This window comes from Mustela nivalis (assembly GCF_964662115.1).
Source record: "Mustela nivalis genome assembly, chromosome: 13".
Taxonomy (NCBI): Eukaryota; Metazoa; Chordata; class Mammalia; order Carnivora; family Mustelidae; genus Mustela; species Mustela nivalis.
Window position 1 is genome coordinate 73,619,922 of NC_139032.1, and position 23,675 is coordinate 73,643,596.

Genomic DNA, 23,675 nt, shown 5'->3' on the forward strand with positions numbered 1-23,675 from the left:
AGGTAATCAAGCAGAGGCAGATGACTATAAGACAGGGTTGTCATGGATGCAAGGGCTTTCTGCTTGCTGTGTGTGGTTGCTGCAGGCTGGGAGGCCCTGCCCTATCCTCCTTGTCTCCCCAGTATTTGTCCACCAGGTGGATTGAGTTCAGTGGTTTCTTAAGGTCCCAGAAAGAGTCCACTGCAGTGAGGAAAAATTTTGAGCATGTCATTGAGGAAGAGGAGTATGATCCTTCTCTCTTCTGTCCTTGCTGAAGGGTCACTGGGCATCTGTGAGGATGGCTTGATGTTTGTTTTGTTTTTATGTTGTCTTTGAAAAAATTAGAAAAACCAGGGGGAAAAACCAACTCTTTGTTCTTCACCTGCTTTCCAGCCCTGGTCCTTCTGTTATGAAGGACCCCTCCCTCCCACTCTTCCTCCTTTTTCTCCCCTCTTCCCTTCTTTTTTCATTTCCTCTTCATATTTTTAATTTAGTTTGTATTTTTAAAATATTTTATTTATCAATAAATAAAGTGAGAGCAGAGGGGAGGGGCAGAAGGAGAGAGAGAGAGAATCTCCAGCAGACTTCCCACTGAGCACGGAGCCAGACTCAGGGCTCCATCTCATGCAACATAATCGTGACCTGAGCCAAAATCTAGAGTTGGATGCTTAGCTGACTGAGACCCCCAGGCATGCCTCCTCTTCTTACTTTTTAATTATAGAAATGCTATAGTTCTTATAATTTGTATTGTTGAAACAACAAGTTAGATAGAATTAAATTCCTCTTGACTTCCCTTCCTCCAGTTCTAGACACGATCTCTGTTTTTCATTTGGTACCCTTTTACCACACACATACAGACATACACACACACACGTAGAAATATATGTCATCTGTATTGTTCTGCAATTTTCTTGTTTCTCTTTTTTTTTTTTTTTAAAGATTTTATTTATTTATTTGACAGACAGAGATCACAAGTAAGCAGAGAGGCAGGCAGAGAGAGAGAGAGAGGAGGAAGCAGGCTCCCCGCTGAGCAGAGAGCCCGATGTGGGGCTCAATCCCAGGACCCTGGGATCATGACCTGAGCCGAAGGCAGAGGCTTTAACCCACTGAGCCACCCAGGCGCCCCTCTTGTTTCTCTTAAAAACTTAACACAGCGTTCCCTCTGCCAGGACATACAGAATTCCCCCATTAAAAAAAAAAAAATACGGGGCACCTGGGTGGCTCAGTGGGTTAAAGCCTCTGCCTTCAGCTCGGGTCATGGTCTCAGGGTCCTGGGATCGAGCCCCACATCGGGCTCTCTGTTCAGCCAGGAGCCTGCTTCCTCCTCTCTCTCTTTGCCTGCCTCTCTGCCTCCTTGTGATCTCTCTGTCAAATAAATAAATAAAATATTTTTAAAAAATACTATTTTTAAAAAAAGATTTTATTTATTTATTTGAGAGAGAGAGAGAAAGAGCATTAGAAGGGGGAGAGTCAGAGGGAGAAGCAGACTCCCTGCCAAGCAGAGAGCACGATTTGGTACTTGATCGGGGAACTCCAGGATCATGACCTGAGCCAAAGGCAGTCGCTTAACCAACTGAGCCACACAGGCGTCCCTATGATGATGATGATGATGATGATTATTATTATTTGTAATAACACCTACCATTTCAAGCACAGCTAATGATGGTTTATTTAACCATTTTCATATTAACGGACTTTTCAGGTGTTTCCAATTTGTTCTTGTTTTAAACAGTGCTGGAGCTCCAGCCTTGAGCTCAGGCGTGTGGGTTTTTGTCTGTGATAGTTATGTCGAAGTAGAATTGCTGGGTTGAAGGACACGCACAATTGAATTCTGATAGGTACTGCTACCAGAAATTTCCCTTTGTTATGCTTCCTCCCACAAGATTTGAGAGTACATGTTTTCTTACATTTTTAAACAATATTTGACATTATTCGTCTCTTTTTAAAAATACTTTATTTTATTATTGTTTTTTAAGTGGTGTGGAGCCCAACACAGGGCCTGAACTCAATGGCCCTGGAGATCAAGACCTGAGCTGAGATCAAGAGTGGGACACCCCACTGACTGAGCGCCCCAGGCACCCCTAAAGATTTTATTTTTAAGTAATCACTACACCCAAGGTGGGGCTCAAACTTCCAACCCTGAGATCAAGAGTCACTGAACCAGCCAGGGGCCCCAACATGATCTTTAAATGATCTGCCAAGAAGATTAATAGTAAAATGGTATTTTGTGGCCAATTTGCATGTCCCAGGTCTCTGTGAGGTCGAGCATCATCTCGTACATTTATTGGCTGTTTTGTCTTCTCTGAATTTGCAGTTTATGACCTTTGTCTATTTTTCTATTGTGTTGTCTCATAACCTTGTTTATGATATCTTTAATTGTAGTAGACATTTAAAAACTGTATGGACTTAGAGTTGTCTATCTTTTCCCTTGGTGCCCCTGCATTTGTGCCTTGCTCAGAAGGCCTTTTCCAAGCTTATAAACACACTCAGAGGCTCTCCAGCATGTTCTAGTCCAGGGCTCCTCAACTTTTACTTCCTCCTCAGGGAGCTGGTTAAATTGCAGATTCTGATTCAGCATGCCTGGGATGGGGGCTCATGATTCTGCATTTCTAGCTTCATCCAGATGCTTCTGATGCTGGAGGTTCTCGGACCACAGGTAGCATGGCTCTATGCCAGCTTTTCTTTTCTTTTTTTTTAAGATTTTATTTATTTATTTGACAGAGAGAGATCGCAGTAGGCAGAGAGGCAAACAGAGAAAGAGAGAGGAGGAAGCAGGCTCCCTGCCAAACAGAGAACCTGATGCGGAAGTCAATGCCAGGACCCTGAGATCATGACCTGAGCTGAAGGCAGAGGCTTAACCCACTGAGCCACCCAGGCACCCCTATGCCAGCTTTTTTTAAGGGAGATCAGGATCCTGTGCAACGGTGGAGGCTGGTAGCATTGACTTTGACAGGTCTCTCTGCCCTGATCTCTATTTTTTTGCTTTTCCTCCGATCATTTGTTCCTTGTCCTTGTGTTGTTATTGCCTTTCCAGAACACAGCTAGCTGTCTGTCACAATGGTGGGCTTTCCCTGTCCTCCCCCTTGACCCCTTGACTCCCATGGACTTCTGACCAAGGCCCAGGATCCTTAACTCTCCAATCTGGGCTTGTCTTGATGTGGATACAACAACTTTTGTAGCTGTCCAACAGAGAGAGTTCTGCGGCGTTAACCTGCGCTGCCCTGTAAAGTAGTGAACTCCCCATTACCAGAGGGGTGCAAGCCCAGAAGAGAGAACCACTGCGAGAGGTATTGCAGAAAGGACTCCTGATGTTGTGAAGAGGCTGCCCTAGGTGGCTTCTGGGCTCTCTTCCAACCCAGAGAGTGTTTGGGTCTCTGAATCACTTCACATGAACAAAAGAGCAGCCCTGTCACTGCTACCCTGTCTTTCACCCAACGAGGAGACGAAGTGAAGTTGCTTCTGTTGTTTCCTTAGGTCAGCTGAAGCTGTCAATTGACGCCCAGGACCGGGTTCTGCTGCTCCACAGTGAGTATCCACGTGATGAAGGTGCCACCCAGAGGATTTTACACTTTACCTGTCCATTAATCATCTGTTTGTCCTTCCACTCAGTACACACGTAGTTCCTGAACTTCTGCCACGGCCTTTGTTGCCTGGACTCTTCTGTTTATCCCAGCAGGCCCTGCCTATCTCTCTAGCCTGCGTGGCTCTTGCTGTTAATATCTCCCTGTACCCCCTTTTCTGGCCAGTTACCTGTGCCCCCTTGAGGGCATCATGCTTGCCATGCCTCTGAGCCTCTGCTCCCAAGGTCTCTTGTGCCTGGAGTCGCATGCCCTCTTTTTGAATTCCTTTTGAAAAATAACTCTCCTTCTCTCTGATTTTGCAAGAAACATGCCTGCCTTCATCATCATTAAGACTCAGGAAGGAAGGCTCATTTTGCTTCACCTTTTCCCCTCCAGGAATCACCCCCGTGACCTACCTGAGTATGTTGTTTCCTCCTCTGTGTCCTTCTCACGGCCCTGACTACATGGGTTCTCTCTGAGTTGTCCCGGGAGTGCAGTGGGACAGCAGCCATGTCTGCTGCACCTGCACAGGGTCAGGAGGGGGTGGGGCAGGGAGACCCAGGGTTTCCTCAAGCCGGGAGCCTGGCCCCCTCCCTATGACCACGCCCTTGAGAGGAAGGATGCACACAGGAACCGTAGCTAGGACACCAGGCAGCGTAGACCAGCAGGCGCCTGGGGTCCTCCGGTCCTGGCCTGGGGGGGGGGAGGCGGGTGATGTTCCCAAGGACCAGCAGAGGGGGTTTCTTTGTGGGCCAGAGCCGGACTCCAGCTGTGCAAACAGATTTTGCAAAATGCATCTTGGCCTCCACCCCTTCATTTGTCCTGCACAGTTTGCTTTGGCTTCACCCCAGTCTTGGGGCTCTTCATCCCTTCCAGTCTGTTCTCTCTCTTCTTTGGCTTCTCAGGCTTCATGCCTCAGACTATGGGAGCCCCGTCCAAGCCAAACCCTAGGGCTCCATCCACACTGAACAGTAAAAAAATGCTGCCCTGTTTCTGCAGACCTCAGGCAAACAGGCGGGGCTTATGTCAGGATCAGGCCTTTGCCTCACCCGCCACCTGTCCCTTGCCTTTATTTATTATTATTTTTTTCTCTAGCGAATGTCCCTTGAGCAGATACTTGCTTGCCAGGCCCCCTCCTAAGCACTTTAGACACATTATTGCCTTTACGCAGCAGACCCACCATGTGGAGTGGATGTCGTGATCCCTAACCCATTATGATCACTCCCCCACTGAAAAACAGTGAATTCAGCTGCAGAGAGACAAAGCCGCTTGCTCAAGCTCTCCCATCTAGTAAGCAGTGGGACTGGCACTGGTGCTGGTCTGCAGACCCAGGGCTCAGGACCCATCTCTGGACCTGGACTTTTGCCTGCCGTGCTACACCGTCCAGCAGCCACAGTGCAGCAGATGCCTCAGGATGAGATCTCTAGTCTTGTGTGGAGGAAGGAGCACTGGACTGGGAGTCAGGAGATAAGGATCCAAACCCGGCTCTGGCATTCCCATCGCTCTGATTGCTCTGTGACTTTGGGCAGGTTTCTCACTATTTCTGGGTCCCCTGATAGTCTCATTTTTCCTTTTAAATGAGGGGTTCAACTTGATAAATTTGAGGTTCTCTTTCAGCTGTAAGATTCAAGGAATCAAAGGGATCCTGCATTGTCTCAGTGAGATTGCTGCCTGCATGTGGGGGATGGTGGGAATGGACTGGACCAGAGGGGGTTAATAACCAATGACTCTCACACACATTAGGGGCTAGTGATAATCCTTCCCACCTAGCCACCTACCCCAACATTTTCATTCTTTCTTTAGTTATAGAAGGAAAAGGCCTGATGAGCAGAGACCCTGGCATCTGTGATCCCTACGTGAAGGTATTTGATGAGCTGGGGGGGGTGTGTTTGGGTGGGGTGGGGGGTAGTGGGGAGCCATGTCACTAGACTGTGTCCCAAGGTCTCAGCACATCTGTGGGCCTGGGGCCATTCGAGGTGGCAGGGACCACCTCCTATTTTGGTCCTTAGGGATTAATTAGGTCCAGTGATGAGGCGCTGAGCTAGGATAGGCCCTTCCCTTAGCCTAGCTTGGTCCCTATGGCTTCCTACAAGAGCTGGACTCTTTTTTTAAAGATTTTATTTTATTTATTTGACAGCTAGAGATCACAAGTAGGCAGAGAGGCAGGCAGAGAGAGGAGGAAGCAGGCTCCCTGCTGAGCAGAGAACCTGATGTGGGGCTTGATCCCAGGACCCTGGGATCATGACCTGAGCTGAAGGCAGAGGCCTCAACCCACTGAGCCACCCAGGTGCCCCAAGAGCTGGACTCTTATGGGTGAGCTCGGTCATCCCCATGAATGTGTGTGTGACAGAAATCCACAGATAATCCCAAGCCCTCTCATGAAAAGCAGTATTCTCACTCCTCTCCCCGGCAAAACCGGAAGCAAGATGGGTGGTGGAGGAGAGGGAGTGTCTCTGAGGCCTAGAAGATCCAAATGAGTGGGACCCTTGCCATGAAGACAGAGGCCCTATAGCGCGGAGGGCCTACTTCCAGCCAGAGCCGAAGGCCAGCCACTTCCTAGAGTGTGGCAGCTGGGATATACCCCTCTTTTCTCTCCCAAAGCCCCCCAGGCTGGTCAGAGGTCCCTGTCGGTGAGGACTTGGTCAGGAGCAGGGCAGGAGCAGCTCGAGGGCGAGAGCATGGATTTGGGGCCTTAGTGGAGGCTGACCCGGAGCCTCTGGGGAAGGGAGCACTGAGCAGCTGCGGGGAACTCAGGAGAGAGACCAGTGCTGAGAGGAAGACCGGAGATGGCCGAAGTACACCCCATCTACGGCCAAGCCTGTGGCTGCCTTGGTGGTGTCACCCACTGCGGGGACCTTCTGACTCTTGTGCCTCGGCAGTAGCTTCTCTTTGTCTGCTGGCCTCTGACCGAGGACAGCACCCTGTTCTCCTCCGCAGAGGCCGGTTTGAAGGACACCCGGGAAGCCTTTCCCCTGGGAGATGGGCAGAGTCAGCTGCTGGGCTTTGGTGTGTCGGAGGCCATGAGCCCTCTTCTCATGCTTGCTTTTCTCCAATTCAAGATTTCTCTGATCCCTGAAAATAACCGCCTTCGTCGCCAGAAGACACGGACCGTCCCAGACTGCAGAGAGCCGGTCTTCCGCGAGCACTTCTTCTTGTAAGAGTCTGGGGGCCTCGAGGGAAGAGGGAAGGAGTGTTTATCTGGAAACAGCTCTGTCTGTCAAATCTAGAAGTGGATCTGAGCAGAAAAACAGTGACTTCTGAAGGATGTCTGTTTTCCCATTCACTCGCGTCCTTGCATCACTGGCTCCGGGCCCAGCTGCGGGGTCCACGGTGATAAGGTACCACTTGGCTGGTTCTCACAACAAAGTGCCCAGCCTGAGGCTGGCAGCCCCTGACAAGTAGGCATTTTCCCACTGTGCCTCGGGCCAAGGCTTTTCCTTGGGTAGAAGAAATTTTCCAAGTGGAGGAATCCCTCTGCTTTGTAAAACTTGCTACCCTCCCCGGGGCCTCAACTTCCATAGTTGTAAAACGGGCTGATGAGAGTACCGACCTCGGAGAGCTGACCTATGAATGAGACCATGTAATGCATGGTCAGCTGTTTAGTAGTAGTCATAGTAGTATTGTTATTATTTGTTCCCCCTCCCTGAACTCTGGGACCAACGGGAAGGAATGGCCGTTTGGTATTCTGTTTCTGAAAATGAAGTACACTTTTTTTTTTTTTTAACTGATTTTGTTTATTGTAGAAAAATAGATCAGCAAAGAGAAGAAAAGAGAAAACCGTTTGAGCCCTACATGCCTCGGGTTATTTCTTTTTGGGTCTTTGATTTGTGTGGGTGTGTATGTGTGTGTGTGTGTGTGCAGGTGTTTACAAAGTGTGCGGTAAGCTCCCTTTTGTCCTGAACAAGGTGATGTAAGCTCTTCTGTGTGTGTGAATACTCACCTCCCACCCTGTTGGGAGTTTCTTTAACCAGCTCCTTATGGTTGTTTTAGTTATTTCTGAACTTTGCAGCAGTGATGGACTCTGGAGGTCCAGACCGGAGCTCGGCCCTACTAACACCCTGACCATCTGGTTTGCTTTGCAGTCCTGTCCAAGAGGAAGATGAACAGAAGCGCCTTCTGGTCACTGTGTGGAATAGGGCGGGTGACTCCAGGTGAGGGGAAGCGCTGAGCTGGAGGGGAGAGCCTGCCCTTGGCCTGCAGGTGGCAGACAGGCAGCCAGCAGGCAACAGTTAAATCTTGTGAGATGACTGAGTAGTAGTGGCCATACTCAACCTGAGAGACTAGCCCTCCCCTGAGTCCCCATAGCACCAGACAATGCCGAGGACCATGTTACCAAGCAGTATTTGCTGTACCCTTGGTATCAACAAGGCACTGCATTGGTCTCCGGGAACACCAGCCAGTCTGCCTGTGGATTCTGTTCTCAAGGTGCCCACTTGCAGGAAGGGATACTAGCTGCTGCGTAGGCACTGATTACAGTAACATATAAACAGGCTCAGTTTCATACGAGTAGAAGCTCCTAGAAAAATAGGCCCATTTCTTTCCTAGACATCACTATACTCAATACCTAGCACGTAGATGTTCTGTAAATATTGTTTGAATGGATACAAGGCTGAATGAGTAATAAGGACAGTAAGTATAGGAAGAGAGAAGTTCCTCGTGGGCCACTGTGATCAAGGAAGGCTTCACAAAAGAAATGGGATTGTGTACTTGGGGCAGAGATCAAGAATAAGACAAGGAGAGAAGGGGGTGCTGGGGTAGCTCAGTGGGTTAAAGCCTCTGCCTTCGGCTCAGGTCATGATCTCAGGGTCCTGGGATCGAGCCCCGCATCAGGCTTTCTGCTTAGCAGGGAGCCTGCTTCCTCCTCTCTCTCTCTCTGCCTGCCTCTCTGCCTACTTGTGATCTCTGTCTGTCAAATAAATAAAATCTTAAAAAAAAAAAAAAAAGACAAGGAGAGAAGGTTTTGCATGAGCAAAGGCAAGAGGCAGGGTTACGCACACTGGGCTCAGGCTGCTATGAGGAGGCTGCATGGCAGGTGCTGAGGTCTTTTGTGGGAGGAGCCAAACAGGCGGGTCTGGGGGCTGCCCAGGAGGTGGGAGGCCAGACGTGGTCCTTAGTGTGGGGTTTAGTCCAGCACAGGCAAGGAGTGTGGGGCGAGGGGGAGAATCGGCTGCCCGGCAGAGGGGTAAGAGCAGCTGGGCTGGGTGCCTTGCCTACCGTGAGCAGCAGGAGCTCTTCCCCTGGTGCAGCCAAAGGGATCTGGGGGACCCTGTGGTCATAGTTTTGTTGAACCATCATAGAACCAACTGGACAAATGCCTCAGTGAATGAACATCAGCTCCGTTCATCAGCTTAGACTGGGAAGATATTTTGGGGTTTGTTTTTTAGCATCTTACATGTTATAGCTGGTATGCTTTTTAAAATTGAGCCTTACTCAGCCTTCATACGGAAAGATATTTCTTTTAATAGAGCATACTTTTTCTCATGGAAGTGATGGTGCTATAGACCTCATTCATTCAGCTGTCATTTCCTGGGTACCCACGTGACTACGTTGTTCTGGATGCTGGGGACACGTGGGGTCAATCAGAGACAATACTGCTCTGGAGAGGATCACTGATAGGGACTTAGAGGTGTGGGTGAAAAAGAGGACATCACATTGATAATAAGAACAACAGTTTATTGAGTGTTGACCACAAGCCAGGGGTTGACAGTATGTTATCTCATTTAATTCTTAACTCTTAAGAGGAGTAGGGTTTTGCCCGAGTTTTCAGAAGAGGAAATGGAAGGTAAGAAAGGGAGTCAGTTGCCCAAGGTCACATGACCAGTAGGCAGTAGAGCTGGGCTGGGGATCCACGCACTTAGGCCCCAGAGTCTCACTCTCACTATACTGCCTCCTGGGGTGCATGCAGAAGGACAGAAGAAAGAACCAGCAGAGTATAGCGTGCAGGACAGGGCAGGAGTGGGGAAAGGTCTCCAAACTACCCAGTGTGGCAGGAGGGTCAAGTACAAAGTACGGACCGATTAGAGATAAGATGAAGAGGTTGGTGTGAGCCAAATCAGATGATTCTGTGGTGTTCTTTGGCATGTGGGCTGCCTCCTAAGGGGGGTGGTTCTCAGTCCTGGATTTGCATCAGATTCCCTGGGATGCTTGCAGAGAACACAGGTTCCCAGGGGCCACGTCAGATGGATTCAGTCTGATCTTCATGGGCAGGGCTGAGGAATCTACGTTTATACAAGTTCTCGGGGGACCCTCACGCCGCCACCTTGGTGTTTGGAAAGTTGGCGGTGGAGAGATACTGAGGGGTGTTGAGCAGGGGAGAGGCAGATGCGTGTTCTAGATCTGTCACCTGGTAGGGCTTTGGAAGGCTGGGGAGGAGTTAGGAGATCTTGGAGTGATCTGTGAGAGAGATGCTTTAGGGATGGAGGGGAGAGAAACAGACCTAGGCCAGATTTAGGAGATGAGATTAATAGTACTTAGTGGTGGTTTGGCTGTGAGAGCAGCAGGTGAAGTCAGGAGTCATTCCCAATATCGGGTGGTATCCCCAAGCAAATCAGCATGCCATGGAGGGGAAGAGAACCAGCTTTGGGCCCCCTGGGAAGGAGGGGCTGGAGAGCGGCCAGATGGAGCTGTGGCGGGGTGGGGGGGGGCTTGCTGACACAGAGCCCAGAGGGAGAGAGGTCCATGCCAGGAATATGGGAGCCACAACCACCAAGGTGGTAGGTGAAGTAGGGGGGACTGCCCAGGATATGAGTGACCAGGCTCAAGGGTGAGAATCCCATCTTGACAGGAAAACCTGAAGAAGACAGAGGAGGGCATCAGGGGAGCCCACAGGATGGAGGCAAGGAGGAGAGCAGGTGCTGGAGGTGGGCGCCATCCAGGGATCTGCCACAGTGGTCTGCCCTCCTGTGAGACCAGGGCGAGTCCAGCAGAGGGCAGTTCATGGTTTTTGGAAAAGAAAGTGAGGTTGCGGGGAAAGTGAGTCAGCGCCCAGCGGGGCAGCATGACAGAGGCCGTGTCTCCACTTGTTGCCTATTTTGGGAAAGTGAGATTCCTTATTAAACCAAACAGAGTGGAACTGGTGGTCACGGTCCTAACCCAAAGCTCAAGAGGGACAGAGCAGGCACAGGCAGGCCCACTGGGGGACAGATGGCCCCTCTGAAGCTGCCAGCGCCACAGAGGCCCCCTGGGCCATGGGGAGGCGTGGTGTTGATCCATCTCCAAGCCAGAAGGCCTCTAAGCTGGGGGAGGCAGACCGAGCAATTGCAGGAAACTTCTGCCCTGCGGAATACTCTCAACACCGCATTGTGCTTCTCCGAAGGGCGAAGGACAGACATGCGACTTAGCAGCATCAAAGACCATCACAGAAGGAGGGAAACAAACATTGACTGAACTCTTCTTTGTGCCAGGCACTGAACACACGTTATCTCATTTAATCCTCATCACAACCCCGGGAGGCAGGAATTCTTACCGTCCCTCCCTTCAGAGAAGAAGAAACTGAGGCTTATAAAGGTGAAGGAGCCTGTGTGAGGTTTTTAGACACCGAATGTCCACTGTGTGTGGACATTGCACAGCCTGCTCCTCGTGTTGTCTAATTTAGTCCTCACAACGCTGTCTAAATAGGTAATGGTATTGTCGCTCTCTGACAGGTGAGGACACAGAGGCACAGAGAGATCAAGTAACTTACCCAAGCTAGCACAGCCAGGAGGTGGTGGAAACAGGATTCAAATTCAGGCAGCTTGGTGCCAAACCTGTGTAATTATAACCATGTTACAGCCCCACTGACCATCTCATGCAGGCGGTAAATGGCTCCAAAGCTGTACTCTTTCTGTGACACACTGTGTCGGTACCCTTGTTCCTTGGGGCCTGGGCTGTTTCCCACGGCATTTGTCATATGGTTTTACATAAATCATCAGGTGAATATGTGGCAGCTGCACTTTGCAACTGATAAGCGATAAAAGGGAAGCCTCTGTTTCATGACTTCTCACGATCCTGCCCGTGACGGCTGTGAACTCGTTTTAGGGGGACGAGATGGTCTACAAAGACGAACATCTTTGGGGGAAATGCTGGGTGATGTCACCTCATCATGGTGACAGAGTGGGTGCTGAGGGGAACCAGGCCTGAGGGCAGGAAATCTGGCTTCATGCCAACATCACTGGGAGACCTTGGGTATGTCCCTTCCCCACTCTGGGCCCCGGTTTCAACTGTGAAATTCAGTGAAAGATGCTAAGATTTTTTTCAGCTTTCAGGCTCTGTGAATTTTCAAGAAATTATAGACATTTTCAAACATGCGCAAAGGTAGGAAATATCATATAATAAGCCCTCGTAGAGTCACAGTCCAGCTTCATCAATCAGCACTGTATGGCGAGTCTAATTCCCTCCCTGCCCCCACACAGTATCCCTCCTCCAGTGGATTTTTTTTAAGCCAATCCCAGACATCATCATCTCATGTCCTCTCTACATATCTCTCTAAAAGATGGCTTAAGAAAACAACCACAGTGCCATTATCATGCTTGACAATTAATAGTAACTCCTTGATATCACTGACTATGGAACTCAGCTATTTAAAACTTTTGTTTGATGATACGGTGAAGGCCACACTGAAGCTTCTAGTATCAGTCATAGCACTTTCAGAACCAGTGGCCAGAGAACAGTCTTAGGATTGTAAGGTCACGCACCGCGCTAAAAAAAGAACAAAACACACATAGACTCTAAACACATAATCCTTTATGGGAAGAGTAGGAACATTTATGGAGAGTCTCTTTGCTGTGTGTCATACCCCGTCCTGTTCTCCCGCCTTTAATCTACTTCCCAAACAGGATCTCAGTGCCAAGCACAGTGCCATCATGTTAGAAAGCTTGTGACCAGACACGGGGAATGAAGAAAAAAAAAAATGAATGGAAAAAAACGTGTTCAATTTAAGCCACCAAAGTAAAAATAAATGGAGATTAATTGCTCTCACCCAGCAACAGAAATAGTTTAAGGCCCCTGCAGAGAGAATGGAAAAGCATTCCCTGAAAATAATGCGTTTTCATTTTGCAGGGGTCTCGTGCCCTCTGCTAAAAGGTAACAAACCCAAACACTCTTCCCCATGAGAGTTCCATGAAGCCTTACCTCTGAGTCTTTGTACTGGCTGTTCCCTCTGCCCTTCCTCTTCCTCTCCCTGGCTCAGCTCTTCAGGCCTTCTTCCAGGATCTCAGCCCTCCCAGAGCTTTCAGCATTTGTTGCCTGTACTGTTCATCTGTCTGTCAATCTCGCCCTGTCAGTGAGAGGCCTTGTATTGCTGTCTTGAAATGCTATTTCAATCCCTGCATGTTTGTCTTCTTTCCTTAATGCTGCGGCTCCTTGCCCAGGGCCTGCCAACCAGCCAGAGGCATGATGGATTCATCCATTCGTCAAGCCTTCCCTGAGTGCACAGAGCCCTGAGCTCAGGGTTCAGCATTCAGAAGTCACCAAGGCTTGGCCTCTGAGACTTGGTGCTCGTGAAGTTTTCATGCCTTCTCCAGGGTAAGCACCTGTTCCCAAGTTTATAAGCTGACCGACCAGTACATTGCAGGTCAGATTACATGTAAAAGAAGTCTTTCTTCCTCCAAAGATTTTTCAAAAGCGGGCTTAAGGAGTAGCTAATTGAAGAACACTTAGAGAGAGTTTCCTGCTTATGGACATTAATTGTGACAATTTACTTGGCCTGAATTAGCATGAACTCATTGGAGGCCCCTTAACAGGAAGTAAAGCTCATGGGAAGCTATTAACCATTTAGCATTCTCTAAGCCTTAGGGAATGAAATTCCACTTATTGAAGAGCAGAGGGAAGAGGCAGCCTTTATTACAGCTAAAGCATTGTGCTTGGACATTTAGAAAGTTAGAGCCATACCCAGTGTGATAGGAAAGTGTGCACCAAGGAGGTGTGAGCACGTAGATACCAGCCGAGCTGCCCTTGAATGTGTTGATAAATAAAATTAAATTCGTGGTGAGGACTTTGGCGAAGCCTTGAAAAGGCTTTTCTGGAATGGCAACTCAGACTAGTGTCTGCGGCTGGTGATGGTCCCTGTGGCTGGTTGTGCCTACTTGGCTACTTCCCAGGAGGGAGGAGTGCTTGCTTCTGCGGGTGGGCTGGGGAGAGGGATGTGGAAGGGTCCCTTTACTGGGGGTGAGTCCCTTTACTGTCCTCTTTGGGTAGATTATTAATCTGGTCTTGTCTGATGGGAAGGGGCAAGGAGGAGGGGGAACCATAGTGCCCAGGCCATAGGAAATGAGGGCAGGGAGAGGGAGCAGGGGGAGTAGCCAAGTGACAGGAGGTGGGGAGGGTAGGGCAGAGTATGCCTCTGTGGGGCAGGGGCACCGGTTCTGAGGATCAGTCCCTGCCTTTTGGCAGCCCCGCCCCTACTTGACCTGGCTGCCTGTGAGAAGCCCTTAGTTTTATTCTGCCTGGGACAGTCTGGTGATAAGTTGCTACCCTTTCCAGAGAATGCAAACAGTATGTATTCATTGAGACCTGGCCCACCGGTCCTAGACTGGAGCAGGCACGGGCAGGAGCCCTGTAGGAGTCCGGGATAGCTTCCTCTAGACTTGCACATCCAGATCCTCCCTTGGACTTGCTGTGTCTGTCCCCAGGAGCAGGCTCTGGTGCACAGGACTTGGGTGGGCTCTTCAGAGGGTTCTGGGCTGAACCCTCGCCTAGAGCCCCTGGCCTCACTTAGGCAGCCCTAGAGCAGGTTCCGGGAGGCATGTCTCCAGGGAGTTCACTACCCGTCTGGGCGTCTCCTTCCATCTTTGGCTTTGCTCTTGTGTCTTCCACAGTATTTGCTCAATCCCTCCTCTGTGTGGGTCCCTCAGATGTTGAAGGGTTGATTATGCTTCCATCTAAATACTCATGTCATTTCTTGATTAACAGCTATCAAACCAGTCTCTGGGGCAGTCTGAGTTGGGGATGTGCTAAGAAAGAGAACAGAAAAATGAAAAAGTGACTCTTGTGCTAGGCTAGAGAAAGATATGGGAGAGTAGAAGTATTTCCAAATGCTTTTATATTGTTTTTCTTTTCTGATTACAAAAGTAGTGCTTGTTGCCTATGAAAATTTGAAAGCACTGAAAACCCAAAGAAGACAAAAACCTTTCTAATCCCATCTACCGGAGACAACCATTGTTAATATTTTTGTGGGTGTCCCTTTCATTAAACTACAGATTTGTCAACTATTTCATTTTCTTTTTTATTTTTTAATTTTATTTATTTATTTGACAGACAGATTACAAGTAGGCAGAGAGGCAGTCAGAGAGAGGAGGAAGCAGGCTCCCCGCTGAGCAGTGAGCCCAATGCGGGGCTCGATCCCAGGACCCTGGGATCATGACCTGAGCTGAAGGCAGAGGCTTTAACCCACTGAGCCACCCAGGCGCCCCACTATTTCATTTTCTCTCCCAGTGACAAGATTATTATATTTTTAAGATTTTATTTATTTATTTGAGAGAGAGACAGAGAGAGCATGAGAGGGGAGAAGGTCAGAGGGAGAAGCAGACTCCCCGTGGAGATGGGAGCCCAATGTGGGACTCGATCCTGGGACTCCAGGATCATGACATGAGCGGAAGACAGTTGCTTAACCAACTGAGCCACCCAGGCACCCAGCAAGATTATTTTTTTAATTTCATAGCGTTAGCATTTGCCATCATTACTGGAAGCTGCCTTCTATCAGTCAGTCCCTGATTGGACATTGGGACTCAATGGTGATCAGTCTTCCAGAAGTTTGAATTACTCTTAGCCATGGAGGAACTGACTGAACTCAGCCTCTCGCCACAGTGTGACCCCGCCCACATGGCCTGACCCTGGCTCACGCCTACTTTTCCAGGTCAGGTTAGTCTCAGCAATTTTTGTGTTAACTGGGACCGTGACCTGAACCTGTCCTAGAACTGCTAAGGTCCTGCCTGTACCTGAGAAAAGTTTCTTGAACTTGAGGTCCCACAGCTTTTCAGTTGAACGTCAGTCCGTGGAGATGGGTGCTGAAATTCCCGGCAAGGCGTGGCTCTTCAGATCTCCTCAGTACCAGAACTGTTCATGCTGAGTGAAATGAGTCAGGCAGAGATAGACAAATACTGTATGATTTCACCCTATGTGGAATTAAGAGACAATACAAATGAGCAAATAATAATAAAAAAAAGGACAAAAAATCTGGACTCTTAAGTACAGAGAACAAACCGGTTGCCAGAGGAGAGGTGGGGGATGGGGAGGGGAGACAGTGTCCTATCTTCATGAGCTCTGGGAGATGAATCATTATACTGTACTCTTGAAACTAATATAACACAGTATGTTGACTCTACTAAAATTAAAGAAAAAAAAAAGTCCCCAAAGCCCAGTAGCCTTGAGCTTTTGTGGTTGGTAGAGGGAGTATGGCTTTTCAAGCTTGGGTGCATGGCTTTCCCACAGGACCTGACTACTCACTTGTTTTGTGACCCTGGGAAGGGGACCAGCTCTGAGCCTCTCGGCCTTTTCCTCCGTGAAATGGGGAGACTCAGCCCTCTCCAATCTAACTCACAAAGTTGGAAGGATCAGATGAGACAACGTGGGTCAAAGTGCTCACAAGGAATCAGGCAGACCTATGTTACATGCGATAATTGGTCTCCCGATAGAATCCTTCGAGAAGGTGCTGACTCAATCCTCCATTGTTCTCCCAGACAGAGCGGACTCATTGGCTGCATGAGCTTTGGGGTGAAGTCCCTCCTGACTCCGGACAAGGTGAGCCCCAGGGAAGCTCCTGGAAGGATCATCCCATCAAGGTCAGGGCTAGCACGGCCAGAGCTCTTTGTCTGGAAGCCCTTGGGTGGAGCTTCTGACTTGCCTGCTTCACGTGATCGTTCCTCCGACCAGGCTTTGGGTCCTCTTCTTGGTTGGTGCTTGTCAGAGATCAGTTGTCAGGCAGCTTCAAAGCGTTCCAGGGGGGCTCTGGGCCTGGAGTCAGCTACACCAGGACACTGGCAGATCCCTTGGAGTTCTGAGCCCTCCTGGGCTTGCCCTGGAGGAGGAAGGCTAGGGGGTTCTCAATCTTTTAACGTTATCCACTGGCTTTCGTGGTTTTGGGTCGAGCAAGTGTCAGGGAGGGAGGGAGCAGCATCATCGTCTGTGGAGCTTTCCTTCTGGCTGTGTGAGGACTGTGGAATCTTAAGACCCTTCCTCTGGGTACCCAGTTCCTTATCCACCCCTGCAATCCCCACCCTCAACCCCAAACTAGAGGCTTTTGAGCAGGGGAGGCAGAGAGATGTGGTGGCCCTGCTACTTTGTGTCCTGGAGTGGAGTCTGGGGGAGGTGGCTGAGGACGCTTTACCCTGCATGTAGGTCCCAAATATCTTTTCTTGACAGTAGCGCTGGCTTCATTCCCTCTTGGGAATGAAGTCCCCCAATGGGGACTGCTCAGGAGCCTCAGGATGCCTACTTTCTGGCCTCTCCATCCTTCTTTCACTGCCACCTTTCTGTTATGTCAACATTCATTGGGCTCCTACTGTATACAAGGCACAGGGCTAGGCCCATCAGAGAGCCTCTGCACAGCCCAGTGGGGAGGCAGGCAGGCAAGTCGACCGTTGTCCTCCAGGGACAAGAGGCTGTGGGATTCAGCAGGGAGGAAGACCAGCTCTGCCTGGAGCATCAGGGAGAGCTTTCTGGAGGTGTAGGGATGGGTCAGGGCAGCTGGAGTGTCTGTCTCTGCTAAGATGATGCTCCTGGCAGATGCTCTCCAGGTGTTTCTTTTTTTTTGGGTGGGGGGAGTACTGGTGGCAGTCTGACCTGGGGTCTCTGCCTCCTCTGTCTGAGCATGTCATGCCTTCCCTTGTAACAGGAAGTCAGCGGCTGGTACTACCTTCTGGGGGAAGACCTGGGCCGGACCAAGCACCTGAAGGTGGCCCGGCGGCGGCTGCGGCCGCTGAGAGGTGTGTGGACATCACCTTCATCTTCTGCCTGGACACGCTGTTCTACCCTTGTGTTCTCCCTTCCCTTTCTTCCTGAGTAGTGGCACCACTCCTGTGTTTTGTGGCATCTGTCCCCACTGGCTGCAGTCAAGTCAGGGGTCCGGGGGCTTCTCACGAGCCCCTGCTGGAATGCAGGCTGCAGGCAGCCTTTGCCCACCTTACCTTGTTTTTGTGGTTGGATTTTCCCACGAGAGAACTAGAGGCCTGACCCTACATGATTCAGCTCCCTCCACTCTAGCTTATGGAGAACTGGGTTTCAGGAGCTTTCTGCATGGCTCCTCTGTGATCAGGATCCTCCCCGGGTTGCCTCACTGGCCTTGGGGTGTCCACTTTGATAGGTAGGGCAAGGGGGCCCTGCTTGGATTTTGGGTTCCCTTCTGTTCTGTCCTTCTCACACACAGACCCAGCTCCGGATTCCCTGCTGAGCCTGAGCTCAGCCACGCCCACATCTTAGAGGCTGGCAGTGATCTGGACAGACACATGGGCCTGGCACCCTGGCCTTGTCCTCTGGGTGGTCTCTGGAATGGACTCTTATGTGCCAACAGAAATTTTCTGACTCTGATCTGTAATCTTTCAGACACACTGCTGAGAACGCCAGGTGGGGACACTGAGAAAGGGGAGAAACTCAAGGTAGGTGGGGACAGGCTCCAGCAGGACTGACAGGACTTGGGCCTGGACTCTAACTTGCTCCTGGTCCATCCTTTGGCCCTGGAGATCCCTAAACAGGACTGGTTTTGGTGCCCGAGACTCAGGTTCACTTGGAGCTCGGAAACTCAGTAAGTCATGAATTTTTAAGGGATTATTTTTTATGCTTTTCTCAGGTTACTCATACTTAGGGCTACAGTGGGGAGAGAGCCAGGCCCCAGCCCCTGGAGATTGAAGAGTCTGAATCTTACTGCTGTTCAGTCTCTCGAATCCAAGCCTCCCCTTCCCTCCAGGCCCCCTCGGACCACTTGCTTTTTGCACTGTGGCCGAATCGCCCTCAGCTTAGGCCTGCTTGATGTCAGGGAGCAGCCGTGAGTCGGGACTTGAGACCCATGGGTTCTTACTCCGCTAGGGCTTCAAATCAAGAGAGGAATCTTCATGAAGGAATTTGGGGGCGCTCCCCCAAGTTCATTCTATCTCTTTACGGGACCTGTTTTTCTCCAACAACCAAGAGAAGGAGAAGCAAACTCTCCGTGACTGAGACACCCCTGTGCCAAGTCCTGCTGGTCCCCTCTTTAACCCTCACTGCCACCCCTGTGGCAGTTGTTACTTCCCTGTCTCACAGAGGTCAGGTTCAGAGAGGTTAGCTCACTCTCCTGAGTACCCTGAGCCACACAGCCTCCTGCATGAGGTCTGCTCGGGAAGATGTGACGATGGAGGATGATACCTTCCGTGAGGTGTCATATACCCTACAAAGTGTTCTCCCTCTCATCTACTCCGTTCATTCATTCGCTCATCCACTCAGTGTTTACTGAACGTTCTCCTGGGTCAGACCCTGTGCTGAGGGGGGTATATCTGTGAGCAAGTCGGCAGAGCCCGCCCTAGGCAATGTGACGGCCACTAGCCACCTATGGCCACTGAGCCCTTCAGATGTGGCTGGTGTGACTGAGGGCCTGACTTTTTCATTTTATTCCACTTGAACTAATTCAATTTACCTCGTACATGTGTCTTGTCACTACCTTGTTGGACAGCATGGTTATTAAGTTGTTAAAATAACTTGCTGGTTACTGTATTCTGTGGCTTCATTAGAAGCTTAAAACCTTGTTTCAAGGGCTCCTGGGTGTTCAGCGGGTTAAGCATCGAACTCCTGATTTCGGCTCAGGTCATGATCTTGGGGTCATGGAATCAAGTCCCGCATCAGGCTCCACCTGCAGCATGGAACCTGGTTGAGAATCTCTCTCTCTCTGTCGCCTTCTGTCTGCTTGCAAACACATGCACCTCTCTCTCTCTCAAATGAAGAAATACATCTTTTATTTTTATTTTTTTATAAAGATTTTATTTATTTATTCAACAGAGAGAGATCACAAGTAGGCAGAGAGGCAGGCAGAGAGGGAGAGGAGGAAGCAGGCTCCCTGCCAAGCAGAGAGCCTGATGCGGGACTCGATCCCAGGACCTGAGATCATGACCCGAGCCGAAGGCAGAGGCTCAACCCACTGAGCCACCCAGGCACCCAAGAAATACATCTTTTTTTTTTTTTTAAAGATTTTATTTATTTATTTGTCAGAGAGAGAGCGAGCGAGAGTGAGCACAGGCAGACAGAGTGGAAGGCAGAGGCAGAGGGAGAAGCAGGCTCCCCACGGAGCAAGGAGCCCGATGTGGGACTCGATCCCAGGACGCTGGAATCATGACCCGAGCCGAAGGCAGCTGCTCAACCAACTGAGCCATCCAGGCATCCCAAGAAATACATCTTTTAAAGAATCTTTTAGCTTCACTGGAGGAGCTACAAAGATCTTGCTCCCTCTCTCCCTGCTTACCGAGCACAGGGAGGACAGTGACCAGAGAGCATTACTAGTGACTTTCGGGTATGACGTGACATGACATGGACATCAACACCACTAGTTTCCAGGTGGCTTCATTATGGATCTGCACACAGGCCAGGACCTATGGGCGTGTTGTTCTGAGTCCTGTTTGATCTTCCTGGGCTTACACACTTGGAGATGTCCATAGGACCCAGCACAGTGCGAGTGCTTGTCAGAGGCTTGGTCAGGCTGGGGGAGCGCCTCCCGAGGTCCCTTGCTCAACTTCCCCATTGTGCACATGGGCAGAGGGAGGCCCAGAAACCTGCATGACCTGTCCACTGTCACAGCAACCAAAGCTGGGCTGTACCAAGGGACATTCTGTGGCCCCAAGGACACGAGCAGGTGGGTGGGTTTCCCCAGGGACGGTGAGGTGGGTATAAGGGGTGCTGGGCTCACCAGGAACTGCTCTACGAGACAGGGAATGAGACTGGGGCTCTGGTCCCAGCTCCACTGTACCCCGCTGTGTGACCTTAACCACTGTGGTCCCCAGCTTCTTGAAGGGTAGATGGTGATTGGAATTCTCTCTTTGATGGGCCTTTAAGGTCTACTTGTCATCAAATACCTGATCAGATGGCCACTGTATGGCCAAGGAAACTGACTTTTAAGTAGCCTGTGAATGGCAGGCTGTTCCGCAGACCCCACAAGTTTTATGGTCTCTGTTTTGAGATGGGATGTCTGTGAGTGCGACCCCCTAAGGCATCCATGAATTCTTCAGACGGTGTTCGTCCCCTGGATTTGCTCCCAGGGGACGCTGGGATTTGTAGGGGGAGGTGGCGCTGTTCTAGAGGGGGCCGTGTTTTATGCCTGGGTTCTCTTCCAGCCAGGGGTGTTTGTGAGAACACTGGAATCACAAAGTGGCCCACGGCGGAGAATGCAGCCAGAACAAAGGCGCCCTCTCCCCGCCGGGGGCCGGGGGAATACTAACTAGTTGACAGGAATTTTAATATAAAACTCTGCCTCTTCCTTGTCATTCTGAGGTTTCAGGAAGCCTTCGGGCTTATCGTGCAGAGGCACACAGCACAGACAGGGCCTGGGGAGGTGAGAGGTGATTTCCTGCCATTCTTCTGCGGGGCGGGCTTCCCAGGGCGGTCATGCCAGGCTGACGGGGCGCAGTGCGGGCTCCCACTGCCGGGGGAGAGCTGGGGTTTCATGGGGCGGCAGCCGAGGCGGGACCCGCAGCCATGAGCCGCCTCAGTGGGCTCTGCAAGGTGTGCTCGGAGCGGCGCTACCGACAGGTGGGTGCTCAGCCCTCTGGGGGTACCCGGGGGTGCCCGGGGGCGGGGTCAGTGTAGGGGCTCTGAGCAGGCCTTCTCTCCCCATGAGGCCATCCTTGCTTCTTCCTGCTCCTTGTAGGTTAACTGCAACCTGGGGGAAGGCTAGAGGCTGGACTGGGCCCGGAGGTCCACCCTTTACCCACGGCCCTTCTCTGGGGGAGAGCTGGGGTTTCTCTGGGGAAGAGCCTGGGGGGTCCAGGCCCCGCCCGGCCTCATCCTAACTGTGGACATGGTGGTGTCCTTGGGGAGATTATCTAGTTGATTTTCTTTTATTTTTGTCTGGGGGCAGTGTGCGTTTTAAAACAAGCATTTCAAGCCTGAGACTGGAAATGGCTGAGCAGCTGGGTTTTGTGTTTTTCCTAACTTTATACTTCCATGAACTTTCTCTCCACCGAATGGGACAGGAATGCCTTGTCCTGCACCGTTTGTGTGGGAGCATGTGTTCCCACGTGTGCTGGTGTGCATGTTCATGTGAAGATGGGGTGTTTCTGTGTGTATGTGTGTACACATGACTTCCTCCTCAGTAGCTGTGATGCCTGGAGCCTTTGGCTCCGGAGCCCATCCTCACAGAGGGGGCTCGGCTCTCAGCCTCCAGTGCTGGGATGTGGGGCGGGGGTCGGGGGGAGGACTGACCATCTCTTGGCTTCAAGGCATTTCTAGAACTGTGTTGGGCACTTTTTCTTATAAATAAGAAAGGGGGTCAGGGAGGGTGAAGGCAAGGGATGCCCAGATTTGGGGACTGTCCAGGCTGATGGGAGCTCAGGAATTGTTCTGATTTTAAAAGTATGAAGAAACCCCTCTGTGTATTGTAATGGCCAGACTGGAAGGTGGGTCCTGACTCCTGCAGACAGGCAGCCTTAGGTCCTAGGGAGATGCCCAGAGTGGCCTCCTGCACTGTGGCTTGCTGCCATTGGACCCTGGGGCCCTGGAACCCCACCTGTTCTCCCTGGCATCCTCCCTAGCCCTCAGGGCCCCGCCTGTGCTCCCCGCCCCCCTGGAGCCTGGCAGAACAGCTCCCAGGACACCAGTAGCTGGTTGCAGGGGAATGGGGTGGAGAGCTCTGTTTGAGAGGTGGGGAAATGTTTGGTCACCTTGGGCCTGTGGGCCACCAGGCACGGGTCTGGGCGGGGCCTGGGGCTGAAGTTCAAGACAGATCCTAGTCTAGGAACCCACCTTGGGTTTTGAGCACTGGCTTTTGGGCCTTCTTGAGCTGTGCCCTTGAGCTCATCACTAGATCTCTCTGAGCCTCAGGATCCTCGTCAGAAGAGAAGGGACAGCGGTGTCCAGCCAGGGTGCTGTGGGGGGCACGGAACACTGTGTAAAAAGTGCCTGGTGCAGGGCCTGGGACATACATATAGGACAGGCTCAGGTAGGGAGGGGGATGGAAGCCTGGGTGTGACAGAGGAGCAGAAAGCAGGCATGAGGGCGGAGGCGAGGTACTGGCCTGGGTGAGATCTGGGAGCAGTGACCGTCCCTGCCCTGGACAGGAAAGAGCAGGGACCACCCCCAGGAAGGATAGCCTCTGCCAGGAGCTGCCGAGGTCTCAGAGTCTGGGCTGGGCTGCTCCCCTCACCTCCTGACACTGATGCCCTGGGTCACAGAGGAGGACTGAGAGCTGGGGGCTGCCACTTCCTCTCTTCAGGCTTTGGCTTCCTTCTCTGTGAAATGGGTATATTAAAACCAGTCCTGCATTCCACTCAGGGCGGCAGTGATGGTCCAGTTCTTTGGGCACTCTCCTCTCAATGCAGTGAGTGCTGTGATGGACAGAGTGTAGTCTTCCTTTATGTGGTCCCACCCCTCACACGGAGCCAGAAGGGGAGCTTGCTTCCTGGCCCCCCTTCCTCTTCTCTTCCTTCCCAGCCCCCAGCTGACTTGGACCGTTGTCTGGGCTGGTTCTTACTGAGGCTGGTACCTTGGAAGGCAGAGGGGGCTCGAAGCCTCAGTCCCGCCTGGATAAGGGGACCAGAGTGTAGGAGGAGGAGGCTGTTTTGTGGGAGCACATCTCTTCTCTCCAGATGCAGCTCTGGGGGCCAGTCCCCAAACTGCTAGCACTGAGCCCATGGGCGCTAGGGCCTGTTTGTGGAGCTGGCATCCCAGGCAGGGGGGCTGTGGCCCCTGCTAGGGTAGGATGGGGAAAGGTCTAGAAAGCCTCTGGAGTCCCAGCTTCTGCCTGGGCTAAGGATGGGTTGCGAGGCCCCATGAAGTCCTCCCTGGTCACATGGAGTGGATGGGGCTCCTGACAGCTTCCCTCAGCCTCAGCCTGGGCTTTCCACAGTCACTCCATAGTTTGTTTTTCTTTCTTTCTTTCCATTTTTTTCTCTTCCTGTCTTAGCCGCATGTTTTCCCAGAATTCTTATGGGAACAGGGTATTTTCCTGCCCCCTCCCCCTTCCCCTTGTCTGTCAGATTTCCTGTTTTACAA

At 51.1% G+C, this 23,675-nt stretch overlaps 1 protein-coding gene across 7 annotated transcripts in view; it reads left to right on the top strand.

Moving 5' to 3' along the window:
* Positions 1 to 23,675, top strand: part of RGS3 (regulator of G protein signaling 3) — a 132,600-nt gene that overhangs the window by 24,505 nt on the left and 84,420 nt on the right. For 4 of the 7 annotated variants that reach the window (XM_082697060.1, XM_082697062.1, XM_082697054.1 and 1 more), the window contains 7 exons: positions 3,454 to 3,504; positions 5,343 to 5,401; positions 6,599 to 6,693; positions 7,622 to 7,690; positions 16,193 to 16,253; positions 17,347 to 17,437; positions 18,054 to 18,106. In XM_082697060.1, coding sequence (XP_082553186.1) covers positions 3,454 to 3,504; positions 5,343 to 5,401; positions 6,599 to 6,693; positions 7,622 to 7,690; positions 16,193 to 16,253; positions 17,347 to 17,437; positions 18,054 to 18,106 — 479 coding nt within the window. Of the gene's footprint in view, positions 1 to 2,801; positions 2,933 to 3,453; positions 3,505 to 5,342; positions 5,402 to 6,598; positions 6,694 to 7,621; positions 7,691 to 16,192; positions 16,254 to 17,346; positions 17,438 to 18,053; positions 18,107 to 20,983; positions 21,216 to 23,675 lie in introns of those variants that run through there. The other 3 variants (XM_082697059.1, XM_082697056.1, XM_082697061.1) reach the window with 3 other exon arrangements.